Raw genomic sequence first — 17,943 nt, 5'->3', positions numbered from 1 at the left:
CATTGTATGTTTTCAAGAAGGAGTTCGGGTTAGCTCTTGGGTCTAAAGGGATCAAAGGATATGGGGCGAAAGCGGGAACAGGTTACTGAGTTGGATGATCAGCCATGATCATAATGAATGGTCGAGCAGGCTCGAAGGGCCGAATGGCCTACTCCTGCTCCTATTTTCTATGTTTCTATGTTTTTGTGACATGAGGAAATATTTTTTCAACAGTAAGTTGTGATCTGAAATGCACTGCCCAAAAAGGGCGGTGGAAGAAGATTCAATAGCAACATTCAAAAGAGAATTGGATAAATACTTGACAGGGAAATAAAATACAGAGCGACAGGGAAAGAGCAAATGAATGGGATTAATTGGATAAATCAAGTAACGGGCTGACACACGCACAATGGACTGAATGGCCTGCTTCTTTGCTGTGTGATTCTATCATCCTCCATTTTTTCATGAATTTTCTCGAAGAGATATCCCAACACATCACACTCTGGGAATGATGTCGGTCCATGTATGTATGGGACACAATCATTCAGGGTCACATCAGTATCAAGTCATACAGGGGCCACATTCATTCAGTACAAATTCAATACATAACATTGACCAGGTATCAAAGCATCACATTTCAGATTGAGATGTACTTACATCTGAGGAGAGGATTTAAACATTCTCCACAGTGATTATCACCCTGTTATTACAGTCCTGCAGACTGTTAACTGGGAACACAGAAACTTCACCACTTTGTAACTACAGGAGATCCAGCTTGTTGGCACCAATATCAGCAGCTTCATTCCCCAATCCAAGAGACTCCATGACCAGTGAGCTCCGCTGGATACAGGCAATGTCATTGAGCGGCAGAATCAAATCTTCACTTAATATCACAACATCATTTTAGTTTGTCAGATCCAATTGCATCTCAGGGAGGGCACTTGCAGAATTTATTGCTTCTGTGCTGCAGAGATTGGGACGATTGGCCTCTTCGACAGGGTTCCAGTCAAAGGTACTGACAGGGTTAATGGGGAAGTTGCTACATCTGTCAATCATCATTGGAGCTGAGTTCCAAGATCCACTTTACCAGGCAACCCAACTTTGCAGCATTGGGGAATGAATTAAACTCAATTAGATGGAAAGGGATCCAATAAAACACATGAATGTGGAATGAATGTACCTGATTCATTCCTCTGCTGTGAGTGCACAATTTGTTAAAAGGAGGGGAAGAGCTGTTGGGTTAATATTCGTAACTGTCCTGTCTCAGGATTGATTGTTTCATGTCTTGTAGTGTAGAGAATGGGAGTTATGGAGAAGTCCTCATCTGTCCCCTTTGCCTCGGGTTATTTGTTGATCCTGTCCTAGTGGACTGTGAGTGTAATTTCTGCTGCTCCTGCATTATGTCCTTTAGGAAGGTGCAGGGAGGGTCTGTCTGTTGTTCCCATTGCAGTGAGGATGCTGCAGAGTTGACCCTGCAGCCCAACCGTGTATTGAGGAATGTGGTGGACAAGATTCACAGGCTGACTGGTCTGCAGGAGGTGACTGAGGAGGAGAGGCATCTGTGCCAGGAACACCAAGAAAAACTGACCCTAACCTGTGAGACGGACGGGATGTTCATCTGCCCGGTGTGCAGGGACTCGAAACTTCACAAGCAGCACAAATTTAGTGAGAGAATTGAATTCATCACAACATGCAAGGTATGGGATCCCTTCTCAACGGTGAGAATGGTGATGGGGGGAATGGTGGAAATGTACAACTCAGTCAGTACATGAAGGTGGACTGGGGTCTCCTGTTTACTTTATCATGGGGTAATTCTGGCTTCTCTTCTACTTAGTAACTTTACAGAACTAGTCTTGTATCTGGGTATCACAGCTCATTACACTTCTTTCCTGTCTCCCCTGCAGAATAAAGGAGTTACTTTCTTAAACTCACGAAACCAGAAGGTGGTCTCTTTGAAAATTGTGCTGCAGAAACAAGGACTCGAGATTGTACAAACTGAAGTAAGTTGGTCTGATCTACCTGTGTCCAGAGAGGTTTACAATCTGCAGTCACTTTGTGTGTGTTGTGGCTGTTACACAGGCTAATGTCTACATGACAACAGTGACTACACTTGGTGCTTTGGGAAGTTTCAAGGTTGTAAAAGGTGTAATATCAATGCAAGTTTTCCTTCAATGAGGCAGCCATTTTGCATGTGCTGGTGAAATAAATGACTGAGTAGTTAATCTGTTTCTGATACTGTTTTGAAGGAGGGATGTCAGTTGGGGCATTGGGAGGACTCCTTGCTCTTTTCAATAGTACCAAGGGATCTTTAACATCTGCCTGGGAGAACAGAAAGGGCCTCAGGTTAATATTTTATCCAAAGGTTGGTAGCTCCGACAGTGCAGCTCTCCCTCGGTACTGAACTGAAGGTTTCAGCCGAGATCATGTGCTCCAGTCTCTTGAGTGGGTCATGAAACCATGAACTTTTGTCAGAGAGGCTGCCAATTGGGCCAAGGCTGCAAGTGTGTGTTTCACAATTGTTTAGTTTGGAGAATGTTGAGGATATTGTAGGACTTGTTTCCAGTCAAGAAGAAAATAAGACAAGTGATCTCTCTTGTCAATTCTGCTTAATTCTAAAGATCCTGTGTATATTTGATCCTCTTTCATTAAGGAAATGGGGTGCAATCTGATATGCCATGTTACACAGCAGTTTGCTGACCTGCACCAGTTCTTCAATGACCAAGAGCAATGGTTGATGGAAAAGCTGGAAGCTCAGGTGGAAAGTAACTTGACAGGAATGGAAAGAAACCTGACAAAAATGCACACGATACTCTTCTCCAGTGAGCTGGACATCACTAACATTGAGGTCAAACTGGATCAAAGTGACTTGACCTCTCTGAAGATCCCACCTCCCCTTGATTCTGGTTGAAGGTATCTGTCCCCTCCCAATGATTCGTTGCCATGGCAATGGTGGATATCTGTAACTTGGCTTCCAGGTTGCTCAGCAACAAAGGGGAACCTAAGCCAGGGTTTCTGCTGCTGACATCCATTGGTTTCAATCGGTTTATACTGTCTCACTTCATTCTTCCTCCCAAAATGCAATTTTTTACATTTCTCTGTTACATTTCATCAGCCATGTTTCTGCCCATTTTTCCAGTCCATGTCCTGTTACTAACCCCCTCACTGTTTACTACATTTGAATTTCATGTTCTTTGTAAACTTTGAAATGATGCCCTGTCAACCCAACTCCAAGTCATTAATATATCAAAAAGAGCAGGTTCTTAATACTGACTCCTGGGGGACACCACTGTATAACCTCCCTCCAGAATGAAAAACAACCATTGACCATTACTCTCTGCTTTCTGTCCTTTTGTTAATTTTATATCTATGCACCCAATATCCCTATTAATCCCATGGGGTTTAATTTTGTTTCCAGTATATTAGCTGTTTATTACATTCTAAACTTATACCTTACGTATCAATATTTTTTTGAATTCAAGAGTAAGAGCTGCAGAGTAAATCCATCTGAACCCTCTGAGCTGATGGTGGGGGAGGGGGAGCCATTTTCCCCATCCCAGCTCCAGAATCTCCAGTTCTTCTCCTTCACTTTGCTCAATGATCACACTGATCTGTCTGTGCAATGGTTCCTGGATTCTTCACTCCACCCTCTATCTGGAAATCCATCCCATGTGTCCTCAATGAGTGAAGAACTTCCTGACCATCCTAAATTTAACTTCCCCCTGTTTAACATGTGTCCCTTTGTCCACCTGTCATCATTTACCTTGAATTCATCTTCATTCATCTCTTAATGTCACCCATTATATCACATAACTTCTCAACTCTCACTTGCTCCCTCCTTCGAAGTCTGAACAGTGACTCGTAGTTTCCCTTCCTCTGGCTCAACTTTGCTGAATTCTAATTTATTTATTTATTTTTGGAAGTATTAAATGGGTTTAAAAGGGGGTATCAGGCAGTACATTTCAAATCCTGAGCACTCGTTGTGTAAAATGTTTTCCTCATGTCGTCTCTGGTTCTTCAGCCAATCACTTTAAATCTGTGTCCTCTGCTTATCGATCCTTCAGCCATTGGAAACAGTTTCTCCTGATTTACCTTTTCATGATTTTAAACACCTCGATCAAATCTCCTTTTAGGTTTCTCTGCTCTAAGGAGAACAACCCAAGCTTCTCCAGTCTATCTGTGTAACTGTAATAACCTCATTCCTGGAACCATTCCAGTAAATCTCTTCGGTACATTCACCAAATCCTTCATAAAGTGTGGGGCCCAGAATTTGTCACAATTCTCCAGCTGGGGCCAAACTAGTATTTTATAAAGGCTTAGTATCACTTCAGGGGGGAATGGTGTGATAGAATCTTTAACATCCTGATATTAATTACTGGAATGGGGAGAATGAGGTGAGAGGGGTCTTGGCTTAGCACCGCTGGATGAGGACAGCACCTCTGGCAGCAAAGCAGCCCCTCAGCACTGGGCTGCAGTGCCTCTTATCCTGATTTCCCATCTCGAGCCCCACATACTTCTGACTTGGAGCTGAGCTGCCAACCTGACATTCCTCAGCACAAACCAGCTTTATGTTGGTCCTGGAATTCTAACCAGATCCTGTGAACTCTTCCAACTAGAAGAACAACGGCAGAAGACACATGGGAACACCACCACCACCTGCAAGTTCCCCTTCATGCCCCACACCATCCTGACTTGGAACTATATCACCATTGCTTCACTGTCATGGGTCAAAATCCTGAAACTCCTTCCCTGACAGCACTGTCAGTGCACCTACACCACACGGACTGCAGCGGTTCAAGAAAGCAGCTCACCCCAACTTCTCAAGGGCAATTAGGGATGGGCAATAAATACTGGCCTTACCAATAATGCTCACATCATATGAACGAATTATAAAAAATCCAGATTGGTTCTTTCTCACGTGCCGATATTAATTAATAATTCTAATTGCTCAGAGGACTTGTTGTAAAGTGTAAAAACAAAGTGAAGCTTCAGTGAAGTGATGAAATCGATTGGGAATGTGTGTCAAGGGTACATTGAGTGTGGAATTGATGAGAAGGCACTGTCCCAAGTTGGTTTTCACCTCACCCAGTTTCATTCACTTCAGTAATAAAAACAAGAAATGCTGGAAATACGCAGCAGGTCAGATCTGAAACTTTAACTCTGCTTCTCTCTCCACAGATGCTGCCAGACCTGCTGCGTATTTCCAGCATTTGTTGTTTTTATTTCAGATTTCCAGCATCCGCAGCATTTTGCTTTTAATTCACTTCAACGTGCTTTTGTGTTCCATGAAGTTGCAACAACAAACTAACATTGTTTCTGTTTTATCTTCAAGGAGGTTAGTTCTTGGAGGGACAGATATGTATTGTCAATAATGAACTATTGCTGATGTAGCAGTTCCACATCCCACTGTGTTTTCTAGTCTGAATCCTGTAGTGTTAACTCACTTCATACAAAATTGGCCTTTATTGCAGGGGCTTGGAGAACAAGAGGAAGGAAGTCTTGCTGCAATTGTACAGGGCTTTGGCCACACCGAGAGAGTTTAGTTTAGAGATACAGCACTGAAACAGGCCCTTCGGCCCACTGAGTCTGTGCCGACCATCAACCACCCATTTATACTAATCCTACACTAATCCCATATTGCTACCACATCCCCACCTGTCCCTATATTTCCCTACCACCTACCTATACTAGGGGCAATTTCTAATGGCCAATTTACCGACCAACCTGCAAGTCTTTTGGCTGTGGGAGGAAACCGGAGCACCCGGAGAAAACCCACGCAGACACAAGGAGAATTTGCAAACTCCACACAGGCAGTACCCAGAATTGAACGCGAGTCGCTGGAGCTGTGAGGCTGCGGTGCTAACCACTGCGCCACTGTGCTGCCCTGTGTCCAGTTTTGGTCTCCAGACCTACATGCCACAGACAAAGTAGAACAAAAGTTCACAGGATTTAGAGCTGATCTCAATCTTCTGTTTCAATGAGGGGGTGTGACAGGGTAGATGTGAAGAAGCTGTTTTCCCCCGGCTGAAGAGTCTCAAACGAGGGGGTAAAGGAGTGGCCACTTAGGACTGAGACGAGAAATTTCTTCAAAGGTTGTAAATCTTTGGAATTTTCTACCTCTGAGGACTGTGGATGTTCAGTCACTGATAATATTCAAGGCTGAGATCAATAGATTTTGGGACTTTAAGGGATCGAGGGATATGGGGATGGGGTGGAGAAGTGGAGTTGAGGTTGAGGATCGGCCCTGGTCTTATTGAATGGTGGTGCAGGCTCAAGGGGGTGTATAGCCTACTCCTGCTCCTAGTTCTTGATGTTCTTCTGTCCTTGTGTTCTCTGACAGATATTAATGCTATTGGCAGGTTTTCTGAGGAGACGCCCACTGCTATGTCTGGGAATGTGTGCCTGGGGACATACAAAGGTCCTTTACAGTATAAACGATGGAGAGAAATGAAGGAAATCATCCATCAAGGTAAATGAATGGATGACATTGCCTCCACCAGTAATCCTGTATCCAGGTCAACAGGGGTGATGGAACTCCCAGCTTGTGTTCAATTGTAAATGATTCTTTCCCAAGTTGTGTCTGTAGAATTCACTTACAATGTTAATGGTTTGACACAGAAACTGTCGACATTCGAGGTTAGGTTGGTGAGGTGGATGAAGGGATGTGTGATTAGGACTATTCCCTCATGGAGGGAGGACAGGAGGGTAAATACCAATATGGATCAGCTGGGCTGACGGTAACCTGTATTTTTCTTTTCTTCCTTCATGGGATGTGGGCATCGCTGGCCAGGCCAGCATTTTTTGCCCATCCCTAGTTGCCCTTAAGAAGGTGGTGGTGAGCTGCCTTCTTCAACTGCTGCAGTCCATGTGAGGTCGGTACACCCACATTGCTGTTAGGAAGATAGTTCCAGAATTTTGACTCAACGACGGTGAAGGAATGACGATACAGTTCCAAGTCAGGATGGTGTGTAACTAGGACAGGAACTCGCAGGTGGTGATGTTCTATGCATCTGCTGCTCTTGTCCTTCTAGTTGGTAGAGGTCGCGGGTTTGGAAGGTGTTGTCTAAGTTGCCTTGGTGCGTTGCTGCAGTGCGTCTTGTCGATGGTACACACTGCTGCCACTGTGCATCAGTGGTGAAGGGAGTGAATAGCACACCATCCACAAACAATCAAGCAGGCTGCTTTGTTCTGGATGGTGTCGAGCTTCTTGAGTGTTGATGGAGCTGCACCCATCCAGGCAAGTGGAGAGTATTCCATCACACCTCCTGACTTGTGCCTTGTAGGTAGAGGACAGGCCTTGGGGAGTCAAGAGGCGAGTTACTCGCTGCAGCATTCCTAGCCTCTGACCTGCTCTTGGAGCCACGGTATTTATATGTCTGCTTCAGTTCAGTTTCTGGTCAATGGTAGCCCCTAGGATGTTGATAGTGGCAGATTCAGTGATGGTAATGCCATTGAATGTCAAGGGGAGATGGTTAGATTCTCTCTTGTTGGAGATGGTCATTGCCTGGCCCTTGTGTGGCGTGAATGTTGCCACTTATCAGCCCAAGCTTGAATATTGTCCAGGTCTTGCTGCATTTCTACACAGACTGTTTCAGTATCTTAGGAGTCACGAGTGGTGCTGAAGATTGTGCAATCATCAGCGAACATCCCACTTCTGACCTTATGATTGAAGGAAGGTCATTGATGAAGCAGCTGAAGATGATTGGGCCGAGGACACTACCCTGAGGAACTCCTGCAGTGATGTCCTGGAGCTCAGATGATTGATCTCCAACAACCACATCCTTTGCGCTAGGTATGACTCCAACCGGCAGAGTGTTTTCCCCCTGGTTGCTATTGACTCCAGTTTTGCTCCTTGACGCCAAACTCGGTCAAATGCTGCCTTGATGTCAAGGGCAGTCACTCCCTCACCTCACCTCTTGAGTTCACCTCTTTTGTCCATGTTTGAACCAAGGCTGTAGTGAGGTCAGGAGCTGAGAGGCCCAAACTGAGCAGGTTATAGCTAAGCAAGTGCTCCTTGATGGCACTGTTGATGACACCTTCCATCACTTTAGTGATTGAGAGTAGACTGATGGGGCAGTCATTGGCCGGGTTGGATTTGTCCTGCTTTTTATGTACAGGACATACCCGGGCAATTTTCCACATTGCTGGGTAGATGCCAGTGTTGTGGCTGTACTGGAACAGCTTGGCTAGGGGTGCGGCAAGTTCTGGAGCACTGGTTTTCAGTACTATTGCCGGAATATTGTCAGGACCTATAGCCTTTGCAGTATCCAGTGTCTTCAGTCGTTTGTTGATATCACGCAGAGTGAATTGAATTGGCTGAAGTCTGGCATCTGTAATGCTGGGGACTTGAGGAGGGGCTGAGATGGATCATCAACTCAGCACTTCTGGTTGAAGATTTTTGCAAATACTTCTGCCTTATCTTTTGGACTGATGTGCTGGGCTCCCCCATCATCGAGGATGGGGATATTTGTGGAGCCACCTCCTCCAGTTAGTTGTTTAATTGTCCACCACCATTCACGACTGGTTGTGGCAGGACTGCAGAGCTTAGATCTGATCCGTTGGTTATGGGATCGCTTAGCTCTGTCTATTGCATGCTGCTGATGCAGTTTGGCATGCAAGTAGTCCTGGGTTGTAGCTTCACCAGGTTGACACCTCATTTGAGGTATGCCTGGTGCTGCTCCTGGCATGCCCTCCTGCACTCTTCATTGAACCAGGGTTGGTCTCCTGACTTGATGGTAATGGGAGAGTGGGGGATATGCCAGGCCATGAGGTTACAGATTACTATCCCAGGCCCCAAACACTCCTTTCAGGTGAAGCAGCGATTTACGTGTACTTCTTTCAATGTAGTATACTGTATTCGCTGCTCACAATGTTGTCTCCTCTACATTGGGGAGACCAAGCACAGACTGGGTGACCGTTTGCAGAACACCTCCGCTCGCTCCGCAAGCAGGACCCTGAGCTTCCGGTTGCTTGCCATTTCAACACTCCCCCCTGCTCTCATGCTCACATCTCTGTCCTGGGCTTGCTGCAGTGTTCCAGTGAACATCAACGCAAGCTCGAGGAACAACATCTCATCTCCCGATCAGGCACACTACAGCCTGCCGGACTGAACATTGAGTTCAATAATTTCAGAGCATGACAGCCCCCCATTTTACTTTCATTTTTAGTTATTTTTTTCTTCCCTTTTTTTACATTTTTATTTACATTTTTTTACAATCTTTTTTTTTGCATTTTTTTTCGTTTCATCTTAGTTTGTTCAGTTTGCTTACCCACTGTTTTTTTTTCAGGTTTGCACTTGCTGCTGTTCAATATTCAGTATATTAATAGCTAATCTGTACGAATGCTTTGTCTTTCAACACACCATTAACATATTGTTTGCCTTTGCTCCGTGACCTTTTGGTCAGCTATGTGGCCTGGTCCAATCTAGACCTCCTTTGTTATCTCTTTCCCCACCCCCACCTCACTTGCTTACAACCTGTGACTTTTCTAATATTTGTCATTTCCGATGAAGGGTCACTGACCCGAAACGTTAACTCTGCTTCTCTTTTCACAGATGCTGCCAGACCTGCTGAGTGGTTCCAGCATTTCTTGTTTTTAATTCGACATTAATCCACTTGCTATAGCTATCGACGACAACAAAATACTCTTTCCCTTCCACTTCAAAGAAATCGACATGTACTCATTTCCACGGTTTTCTTGTGTTTGACCATGGAATGAAAGGAATCTGGTTGGATCATTTCTCATTCTGAGACACACCACAATTTTTCACCAATTCTTCAATATCTCGATCTATCTTTGGAGACCAATAATAGCTTCTTGCTACTGCTTTCAAACAGACTATCCCTGTGTGCTCTTGATGAAGTTTCTCTAACAATCTCTCTCTAAACATGGGCAGAATAATGACTGTTAAACCCCAAAGGAGACAGCCTTGATCTATACTCAGTTCACTTCTACATGTGAAATACTCCTGCAATTTCTCATCATCACTCGTTTAATGTTCAAAAAACATCCAAAGGTGCTTCCCAGAAGCATCATAAAGCAACATTTTGCACAAAGCCACATAAAGTGATATTTAGACCAGCCATTCCTGACATAATTGAACATTTTACTGAGCACCACATCCTTGTGAGGTTCTTCACTAATTCTTCATTTAGTGAAAATAAACGTAAAGGGAGCTTGGAGAAGAAATAAAGGTGAGATACACAGTCAAGCTCTCTGTACACTTTCATAACAAACGCAGTGCAGAGGACTGGATAGAGAGGGAGGAGTGAAAGAGGGAGGGACGCAGGGAATGGGAGGGGGACAGTCACTGTGTGGGACAGGGGTTGGGATGGGGAAATGGTGAGGGAGGGTGGTGAGTGAGGATGAGAGACAGATTGGGTAGAGTGAGAGTAGGTTGAGGATGAGAGAAGGGGAGTGGGACAGGGTGAGGGAGGATATAGCGGCAAGGAAGTCGAGAGAGAAGGAGGAGGGAAAGGGGAGACAGAGAGAGGGTGTGGGTGTGAGAGAGGCAGTGGGGTGACAGGTTATCTTTTATATAACTCGTTTAATGTTCTAGAACATCCAAAGGTGCTTCCCAGAAGCATCATAAAGCAACATTTTACGCAAAGCCACATAAAGTGATATTCGGATGAACAGATGGGTGTTAAGTGGTGTCCTTAAGGAGACAGAGAGAGAGGTGGAGAGATTTAGGGAGCGAATTCCAGAGCTTAGGGCCCACCAACTAAAACCGCAACTGCTAATGCCTCAGCGATTAAAATCAGGGAAGATTAACGACACAGAATTAGAGGAGAGCAGAGATCTCAGAAATTGGTACAGCTAGAGGAGCTTACAGAGATAGGGGGGGTGTCGGGACTGGAGGAGGTTACAGGGATTGGGAGGGGTGTAGGGACTGGAGGAGGTTTCAGAGATAGGGAGGGTGTAGGGCTGGAGGAGGTTACAGAGATAGGGAGGGGTGTAGGGACTGGAGGAGGTTTCAGAGATAGGGAGGGTGTAGGGCTGGAGGAGGTTACAGAGATAGGAGGGGTGTAGGGCTGGAGGGGGTTACAGAGATAGGGAGAGATGTAGGGGCTGGAGGAAGTTACAGAGACAGGGAGGTGTACAGGGCTGGTGGAGGTTACAGAGATAGGGAGGGTGTAGGGCTGGAGGAGGTTACAGGGATTGGGAGGGGTGTAGGTCTGGAGGAGGTTACAGAGATAGGGAGGGGTGTAGGGCCTGGAGGAGGTTACAGAGATAGGGAGGGGTGTAGGGACTGGAGGAGGTTTCAGAAATAGGGAGGGTGTAGGGCTGGAGGAGGTTACAGAGATAGGGAGAGATGTAGGGGCTGGAGGAGGTTACAGAGACGGAGGTGTACAGGGCTGGTGGAGGTTACAGAGATAGGGAGGGTGTAGGGCTGGAGGAGGTTACAGTGATAGGGAGGTGTATAGAGCTGGAGGAGGTTACAGAGATAGGGAGGGGTGTAGGGCTGGTGGAGCTTACAGTGATAAGGAGGGTGTAGGGCTGGAGGAGGTTACAGAGATAGGGAGGAGTGTAGGGGCTGGAGGAGTCTCCAGAGATAGGGAGGTGTATAGGCTGGTGGAGGTTACAGTGCTAGGGAGGTGTGTAGGGGCTGGCGGAGGTTACAGAGAAAGGGAGGGGTGTTGGGGCTGGCGGAGGTTACAGTGATAGGGAGGGGTGTAGGGTCCAGAGGAGGTTACAGAGATAGTGAGAGGTGCAGGGGCTGGAGGATGATTGTGATAGGGAGAGGTGTAGCGGCTGGAGGAGGTTACGGTGAAAGGGAGGGTTGTCGGGGATGAAGGATGTTAGAGATAAGGAAAGCTGTAGAGTTAATGGACGTGACAGAGATAGTGAGGGGTGTAAATCTGGAGGTTACAGAGTTGCAGACGGGTGTAGGGACTGAAGGAAGTTACAGAGATAGGGAGGGGTGTTGGGGATAGAATGTGTTTTTTGGTGGTGTGGCTGAGGGGCAGCATATAGATGAGAAATAGGAGGGGGCCAAGGATAGATCATTGGGGGACACCAGAGGAAACGGTGTGGGAGCAGGAAGAGAAACCATTGCAAGTGATTCTCTAACTACAATTAGATAGATAAGCATGGAACCAGGTGAGAGCAGTCCCACCCAGCTGGACGACAGTGCAGAGGCGTTGGAGGAGGATGGTGTGGTCAACTGTGTCAAAGGCTGCAGACAGGTCGAGAAGGATGAGGAGGGAAAGTTTACCTTTGTCACAGTCACATAGGATGTCATTTGTGACTTTGATAAGAGCTGTTTCAGAACGGTGACAGGGGTAGAAACCTGATGGGAGGATTCAAACATGGTGTTCTGGGAAAGATGGTCATGGATTGGGAGGTGACAACATGTTCAAGGACTTTGGAGAGGAAAGGGAGTTTGGAGATGACGCGTTAGTGTGTAAGGACAGAGTGGGCCAAGGGTTGTCTGTTTTTTAGGAGAAGGGTGATAACCACGGATTTGGGGAGGCGGTGGTATAGTGGTAATGTTACTGGACTAGTATCCCAGAGCCCCAGGCTAATGCTCTGGGGACATGTGTTCAAATCCTACCATGGCAGATGGTGGAATTTGAATTCAATTAATAATAATCTGGAATTAAAAAGATAGTCTCATGGTGATCATGAAACCATTATTGATTGTTGTAAAAACCCATCAGCATCTGCTTCAATAATGTCCTTTCGGGAAGGAAATCTGCTGTCGTTACCTGCTCTGGCCTACATGTGACTCCAGACCCACAGCAATGTGGTTGACTCTTAAATGCCCTCTACAATGATCTAGTAAGCCACTCAGTTGTATCAAACTGGTACAAAGACTCAGAAAAATAATGAAGCCGGATGGACCACCCGTCATTGGCCCTCAGCTCCGACAATGGCAAACCCAGCCCTGTCGACCCTGCAAATGTTACAAACATTTGGGGGCTTCGACCAAAGTTGGGAGAACTATCTCACAGACTAGTCAGGCAACAGCCTGGTGTAGTCATACTCACAGAATGATACCTTGCAGACAATATCCCAGAAATAACTACCACCATTCCTGGGTATGTGCTGTCCCATGGGCAGGACAGAACCACCAGAAGTGGCAGCACACTGGTATACAGTCAGGAGGGAGTTACCCTCGGAGTCCTCAACATTGACTCTGGTCCCTGTGAAGTCTAGTGACAGCTGGTCAAACATGGACAAGGAAACCTCCTGCTGATTCCCACCTACGACTCTGCCCCTGCCCCACCCCAGCTGATGAATCAGCGCTTCTCCATGTTGAACACCACTTGGAGGAAGTACTGAGGGTGACAAGGGCATAGAATGTACTCTGGGTGGGGGCCTTCAATACCCATAACCAACAGTGGTTCTCTAGCACCACTACTGACCAAGCTGGCTGAGTCCTAAAGGACATGGCTGTTAGACTGGGTCTGCAGCAGGTGGTGAGGGAAATCCCCTCTTCACATTGAGGATACCTTCCAACATGTTGTGTGGCACTACCACTGTGCTAAATGGAACAAATTTCGAACAGATCTGGCAATGCAAAACTGGGCATCCATGAGCCACTATGGAACATCAGCAGCAGCAGCAGAATTGTACTCAACCACAATCTGTAACCTCATGGCCTAGCATATCCCCCACTCTACCATTACCATCAAACCGGGGGATCAACCCTTGGTCAATGAAGAGTGCAGGAGGGCATACCAGAGGCAGCACTAGCAATACCTAAAAATGAGGTGTCAGCCTGGTGAACTTACAACACAGGACTACTTGCATGCCAAACAGCAGAAGCAGCATGCGATAGACAGAGTTAAGCTCTGCAGTCCTGTCACATCCATTCAGGAATGGTGGTGGATAATTAAACAACTGACAGCAGGAGGAGGCTCCACAAACATCCCCAGCTCTCTGGTACAAAAGAAAAGGCCGAAGTATTTGCATCCTTCTTCAGCCAGAAATGCAGGGTGGATGATCCAACTCGGCCTCCTCCTGAGTTCCCCAGCATCACAGATGCCAGTCTTCAGTCAATCCGATTCACTCTACATGATAGAGAAATGGCTGAAGGTACAGGATACTGCAATGGATATGGGCCCTGACAGCATTCCAGCAATAGTACGAAAGACTTGTGCTCCAGAACTAGCTGCACCCCTAGCCAAGCTATTCCAGTACAGCGGCAACACTGACATCTACCCGGCAATGTGGAAAATTGCCCAGGTATATCCTGTACACAACAAGCAGGACAAATCCAATCCAGCCAATTACCGCCTCATCTGTCTGCTCCCGATCATCAGTAAAGTGATGAAAGGGGTCGTTAACAGTGCTATAAAGAGGCATTTGCTCAGCAATAACCTGCTCATTGATGCTCAGTTTGGGTTCCACAAGGGCCACTCAGCTCCTGACCTCATTATATCCTTGGTCCAAACATGCACAAAAGAGCTGAACTCCAGAGGTGAGGCTAGAGTGATTGCCCTTCACATCAAAGCAGCATTTGACCGAGTTTGGCATCAAGGAGCCCGAGCAAAACTGGAGTCAGTGTGAATCTGGGGGAAAACTCTCCACTGCTTGGAGTCATACCTAGCACAAAGAGAGATGGCTGTGGTTGTTGGAGGTCAATCATCTCAGTCCCAGGACATCACCGCAGGAGTTCCTGAGGATAGTGTCCTCGGCCGAACCATCTTCAGCAGCTTCGACATTGACCTTCCCTCCATTATAAGGTCAGAAATGGAGATGCTCACCGATGATTGTACAATGTTCAGCAACATTTGTGACTCTTCAGATTCTAAAGCAGCCCATGTCCATATGCAGCAAGATCTGGACAATATCCAGGCTTGGGCACATAAGTGGCAAGTAACATTCACGCCACGCAAGTGCCAGATAATGGTCATCTCAATAAGAGAGAATCTAATCATCTCCCCTTTAAGTTCAATGGCATTAACATCGCTGAATCCCTCACTATCAACATCCTAGGTAACACCATTGACCAGAAACTGAACTGGACAAGCCAGCTCTGTGCTGCGATTACAAGAGCAGGTCAGAGGCTGGGAATTCGGCAGTGAGCAACTCACCTCCTGTCTCCCCAATGCCTGTCCACCATCTACAAGGCACAAGTCAGGAGTGTGATGGAATACTCTCCACTTGCCTGGATGGCTGCAGCTCCAACAACACTCAAGAAGCTCGAAACCATCCAGGACAAAGCAGCCCACTTGATTGGCACCCCATCCACAAACATTCACTCCCTCCACCACTGATGCACAGTGGCAGCACTGTGTACCATCTACAAGATGCACTGCAGCAACGCACCAAGGCGCCTTAGACAGCACCTTCCAAACACACAACCTCTATCACTTAGAAGGACAAGGGCAGCAAATGCATGGGAACACCACCACCTGCAAGAACCTCCCCAAGCCTCACACACTACCCTGACTTAGAACAATATCGCCGTTCCTTCACTGTCACGGTGTCAAAATCTTGTAACTCCCTTCCTAATTGCACTTTGGGTGTACAAACACCCCAAGGACTGCAGCAGTTCAAGAAGGCAGCTCACCACCACCTTCTCCAGTGCAATTATGGATGGGCAATAAATACTGGCCGAGCCAGTGATGCCCACATCCCATGAATGAACTAAAAAGAGGGACAGAACCTGAGGAGAGGAAACTGTTCACAATATTAGATAACATGAGAGCCAGGAAGGGTCTTGGCCTCATTCAGCCGAGCACCGTGAAGCTGAGGCCAATGTGCCAAGCCCGACCCCACTCCCTCGCCCTGGTTCCTGACAAAGAAACAAAGAACAAAGAAAATTACAGCACAGGAACAGGCCCTTCGGCCCTCCAAGCCTGCGCCGATCCAGATCCTCTATCTAAACCTGTCGCCCATTTTCTAAGGGTCTGTTTCTCTTTGCTTCCTGTCCATTCATGTATCTGTCTAGATACATCTTAAAAGACGCTATCGTGCCCGCATCTACCACCTCCGCTGGCAACGCGTTCCAGGCACCCACCACCCTCTGCGTAAAGAACTTCCCACGCATATCTCCCCCTAAACTTTTCCCCTCTCACTTTGAACTCGTGACCCCTAGTAATTGAATCCCCCACTCTGGGAAAAAGCTTCTTGCTATCCACCCTGTCTATACCTCTCATGATTTTGTACACCTCAATCAGGATCCCCCTCAACCTCCGTCTTTCTAATGAAAATAATCGTAATCTACTCAACCTCTCTTCATAGCTAGCGCCCTCCATACCAGGCAACATCCTGGTGAACCTCCTCTGCACCCTTTCCAAAGCATCTACATCCTTTTGGTAATGTGGCGACCAGAACCGCACGCAGTATTCCAAATGTGGCCGAACCAAAGTCTTATACAACTGTAACATGACCGGCCAACTCTTGTACTCAATACCCTGTCCGATGAAGGAAAGTATGCCGTATGCCTTCTTGACCACTCTATTGACCTGCGTTGCCACCTTCAGGGAACAATGGACCTGAACACCCAAATCTCTCTGCACATCAATTTTCCCCAGGACTTGTCCAATTATTGTATCGTTCACTCTTGAATTGGATCTTCCAAAATGCATCACCTCGCATTTGCCCGGATTGAACTCCATCTGCCATTTCTCTGCCCAACTCTCCAATCTATCTATATTCTGCTGTATTCTCTGACAGTCCCCTTCACTATCTGCTCCTCCACCAATCTTAGTGTCGTCTGCAAACTTGCTAATCAGACCACCGACACTTTCCTCCAATTCATTTATGTATATCACAAACAACAGTGGTCCCAGCACGGATCCCTGTGGAACACCACTGGTCACACGTCTCCATTTTGAGAAACTCCCTTCCACTGCTACTCTCTGTCTCCTGTTGCCCAGCCAGTTCTTTATCCATCTAGCTAGTACACCCTGGACCCCATGCGACTTCACTTTCTCCATCAACCTACCATGGGGAACCTTATCAAACGCCTTACTGAAGTCCATGTATATGACATCTACAGCCCTCCCCTCATCAATCAACTTTGTCACTTCCTCAAAGAATTCTATTAAGTTGGTAAGACATGACCTTCTCTGCACAAAACCATGTTGCCTATCACTGATAAGCCCATTTTCTTCCAAATGGGAATAGATCCTATCCTAGTCCCTCGGCTGAGCTTTTCCTGATGCAAACCCCCCAGAACACAACACAGAGAGTGAGGGAGAAGGGGAGAAGCATGACCAGGTGGGGGGAATAGAAAGGAGATGGACTCAATAAAGAATCTCCAGAATAAAATCAGTTCAAATGAGAAGATGTCCACCATCTGTAGCATTTTGCTTTTGGAAATGTGAAGAGCTGAGAATAGAACCAGTGTAGATGGAGGAGAGACTATGGCTGCTGTTTCCCCTCCTGTCCTGCAGTGGGTGGTGTTAGTGTCTCTCCAGCCCCCACTCCGCCACTGGGGGTATTTCCACATCCCCAGCGATTCCTGCTGTCATTCAGTTGATGGAAGTCTGGGGATAAATATTCCATTCACGGACTGGAAACACTGGGACCTGCCTCTGAGCTGCTCTCAGTTGTTTTGTTTATTCATTAATTGAATAATTGATGTAACCGGATATTTAACCGCGATCTTGACCTGCTGTCTGAACTTGGACTGAGTCACCACATAAATAAATGTGTTTGTGCAGCAACTTAAACTCATCAGCATATACATGACTTGTTGAAATATATAAAAAGAATCATCATCAAAGTGATATCCTATGTTCAAGTAAAATAAAACGTATCCCAACCACAGAAGTATGAAGTTGCCGGATATGGCGAAGAGTAAAATCACAGACTTCCTTCTGCTCTCCATCTCTGGGTCACTGTGATTCTCTCCCTTGCTCCGACCCCTCAGTCCCTTACGGACTCGACTGGCCACTAAAATGTGTCTGACTGTCAGAGTGTTGAGCAACAGAATTAAAGCAAATGGGAGCAATGGGGTTATAACTGTATCAAACCTGTCAAAACCCATCCATCCAGGCTCAGTAG

General features: G+C 46.5%; 1 protein-coding gene across 1 annotated transcript; it reads left to right on the top strand.

The window, feature by feature from the left end:
* The first annotated feature begins 1,259 nt into the window (after positions 1-1,259).
* LOC137345760 (nuclear factor 7, ovary-like) lies at positions 1,260-10,610 on the top strand. Its single transcript, XM_068009016.1, has 7 exons — positions 1,260-1,676; positions 1,884-1,979; positions 2,630-2,855; positions 5,304-5,330; positions 6,332-6,445; positions 6,563-6,617; positions 10,535-10,610. Exons 1-7 carry the CDS (start codon positions 1,260-1,262, stop codon positions 10,608-10,610), a joined length of 1,011 nt encoding a protein of 336 aa, XP_067865117.1.
* Positions 10,611-17,943: the final 7,333 nt, after the last annotated feature.

The sequence above is a fragment of the Heterodontus francisci genome, chromosome 29, assembly GCF_036365525.1.
Source record: "Heterodontus francisci isolate sHetFra1 chromosome 29, sHetFra1.hap1, whole genome shotgun sequence".
In the NCBI taxonomy this organism is placed as follows: Eukaryota; Metazoa; Chordata; class Chondrichthyes; order Heterodontiformes; family Heterodontidae; genus Heterodontus; species Heterodontus francisci.
The sequence above is the reverse complement of the archived record's forward strand: the minus strand, read 5'-3'. Positions and strand labels throughout refer to the sequence as shown.

Coding starts and splice junctions, on each gene's coding strand:
- LOC137345760 (XM_068009016.1), top strand. CDS start 1,260: ATGTCTTGTAGTGTAGAGAATGGGAGTTATGGAGAAGTCCTCATCTGT. Junction 1,980..2,629: donor TCGAGATTGTACAAACTGAA/GTAAGTTGGTCT, acceptor TCTTTCATTAAG/GAAATGGGGTGCAATCTGAT. Junction 2,856..5,303: donor TCAAAGTGACTTGACCTCTC/TGAAGATCCCAC, acceptor TCTGTTTTATCT/TCAAGGAGGTTAGTTCTTGG.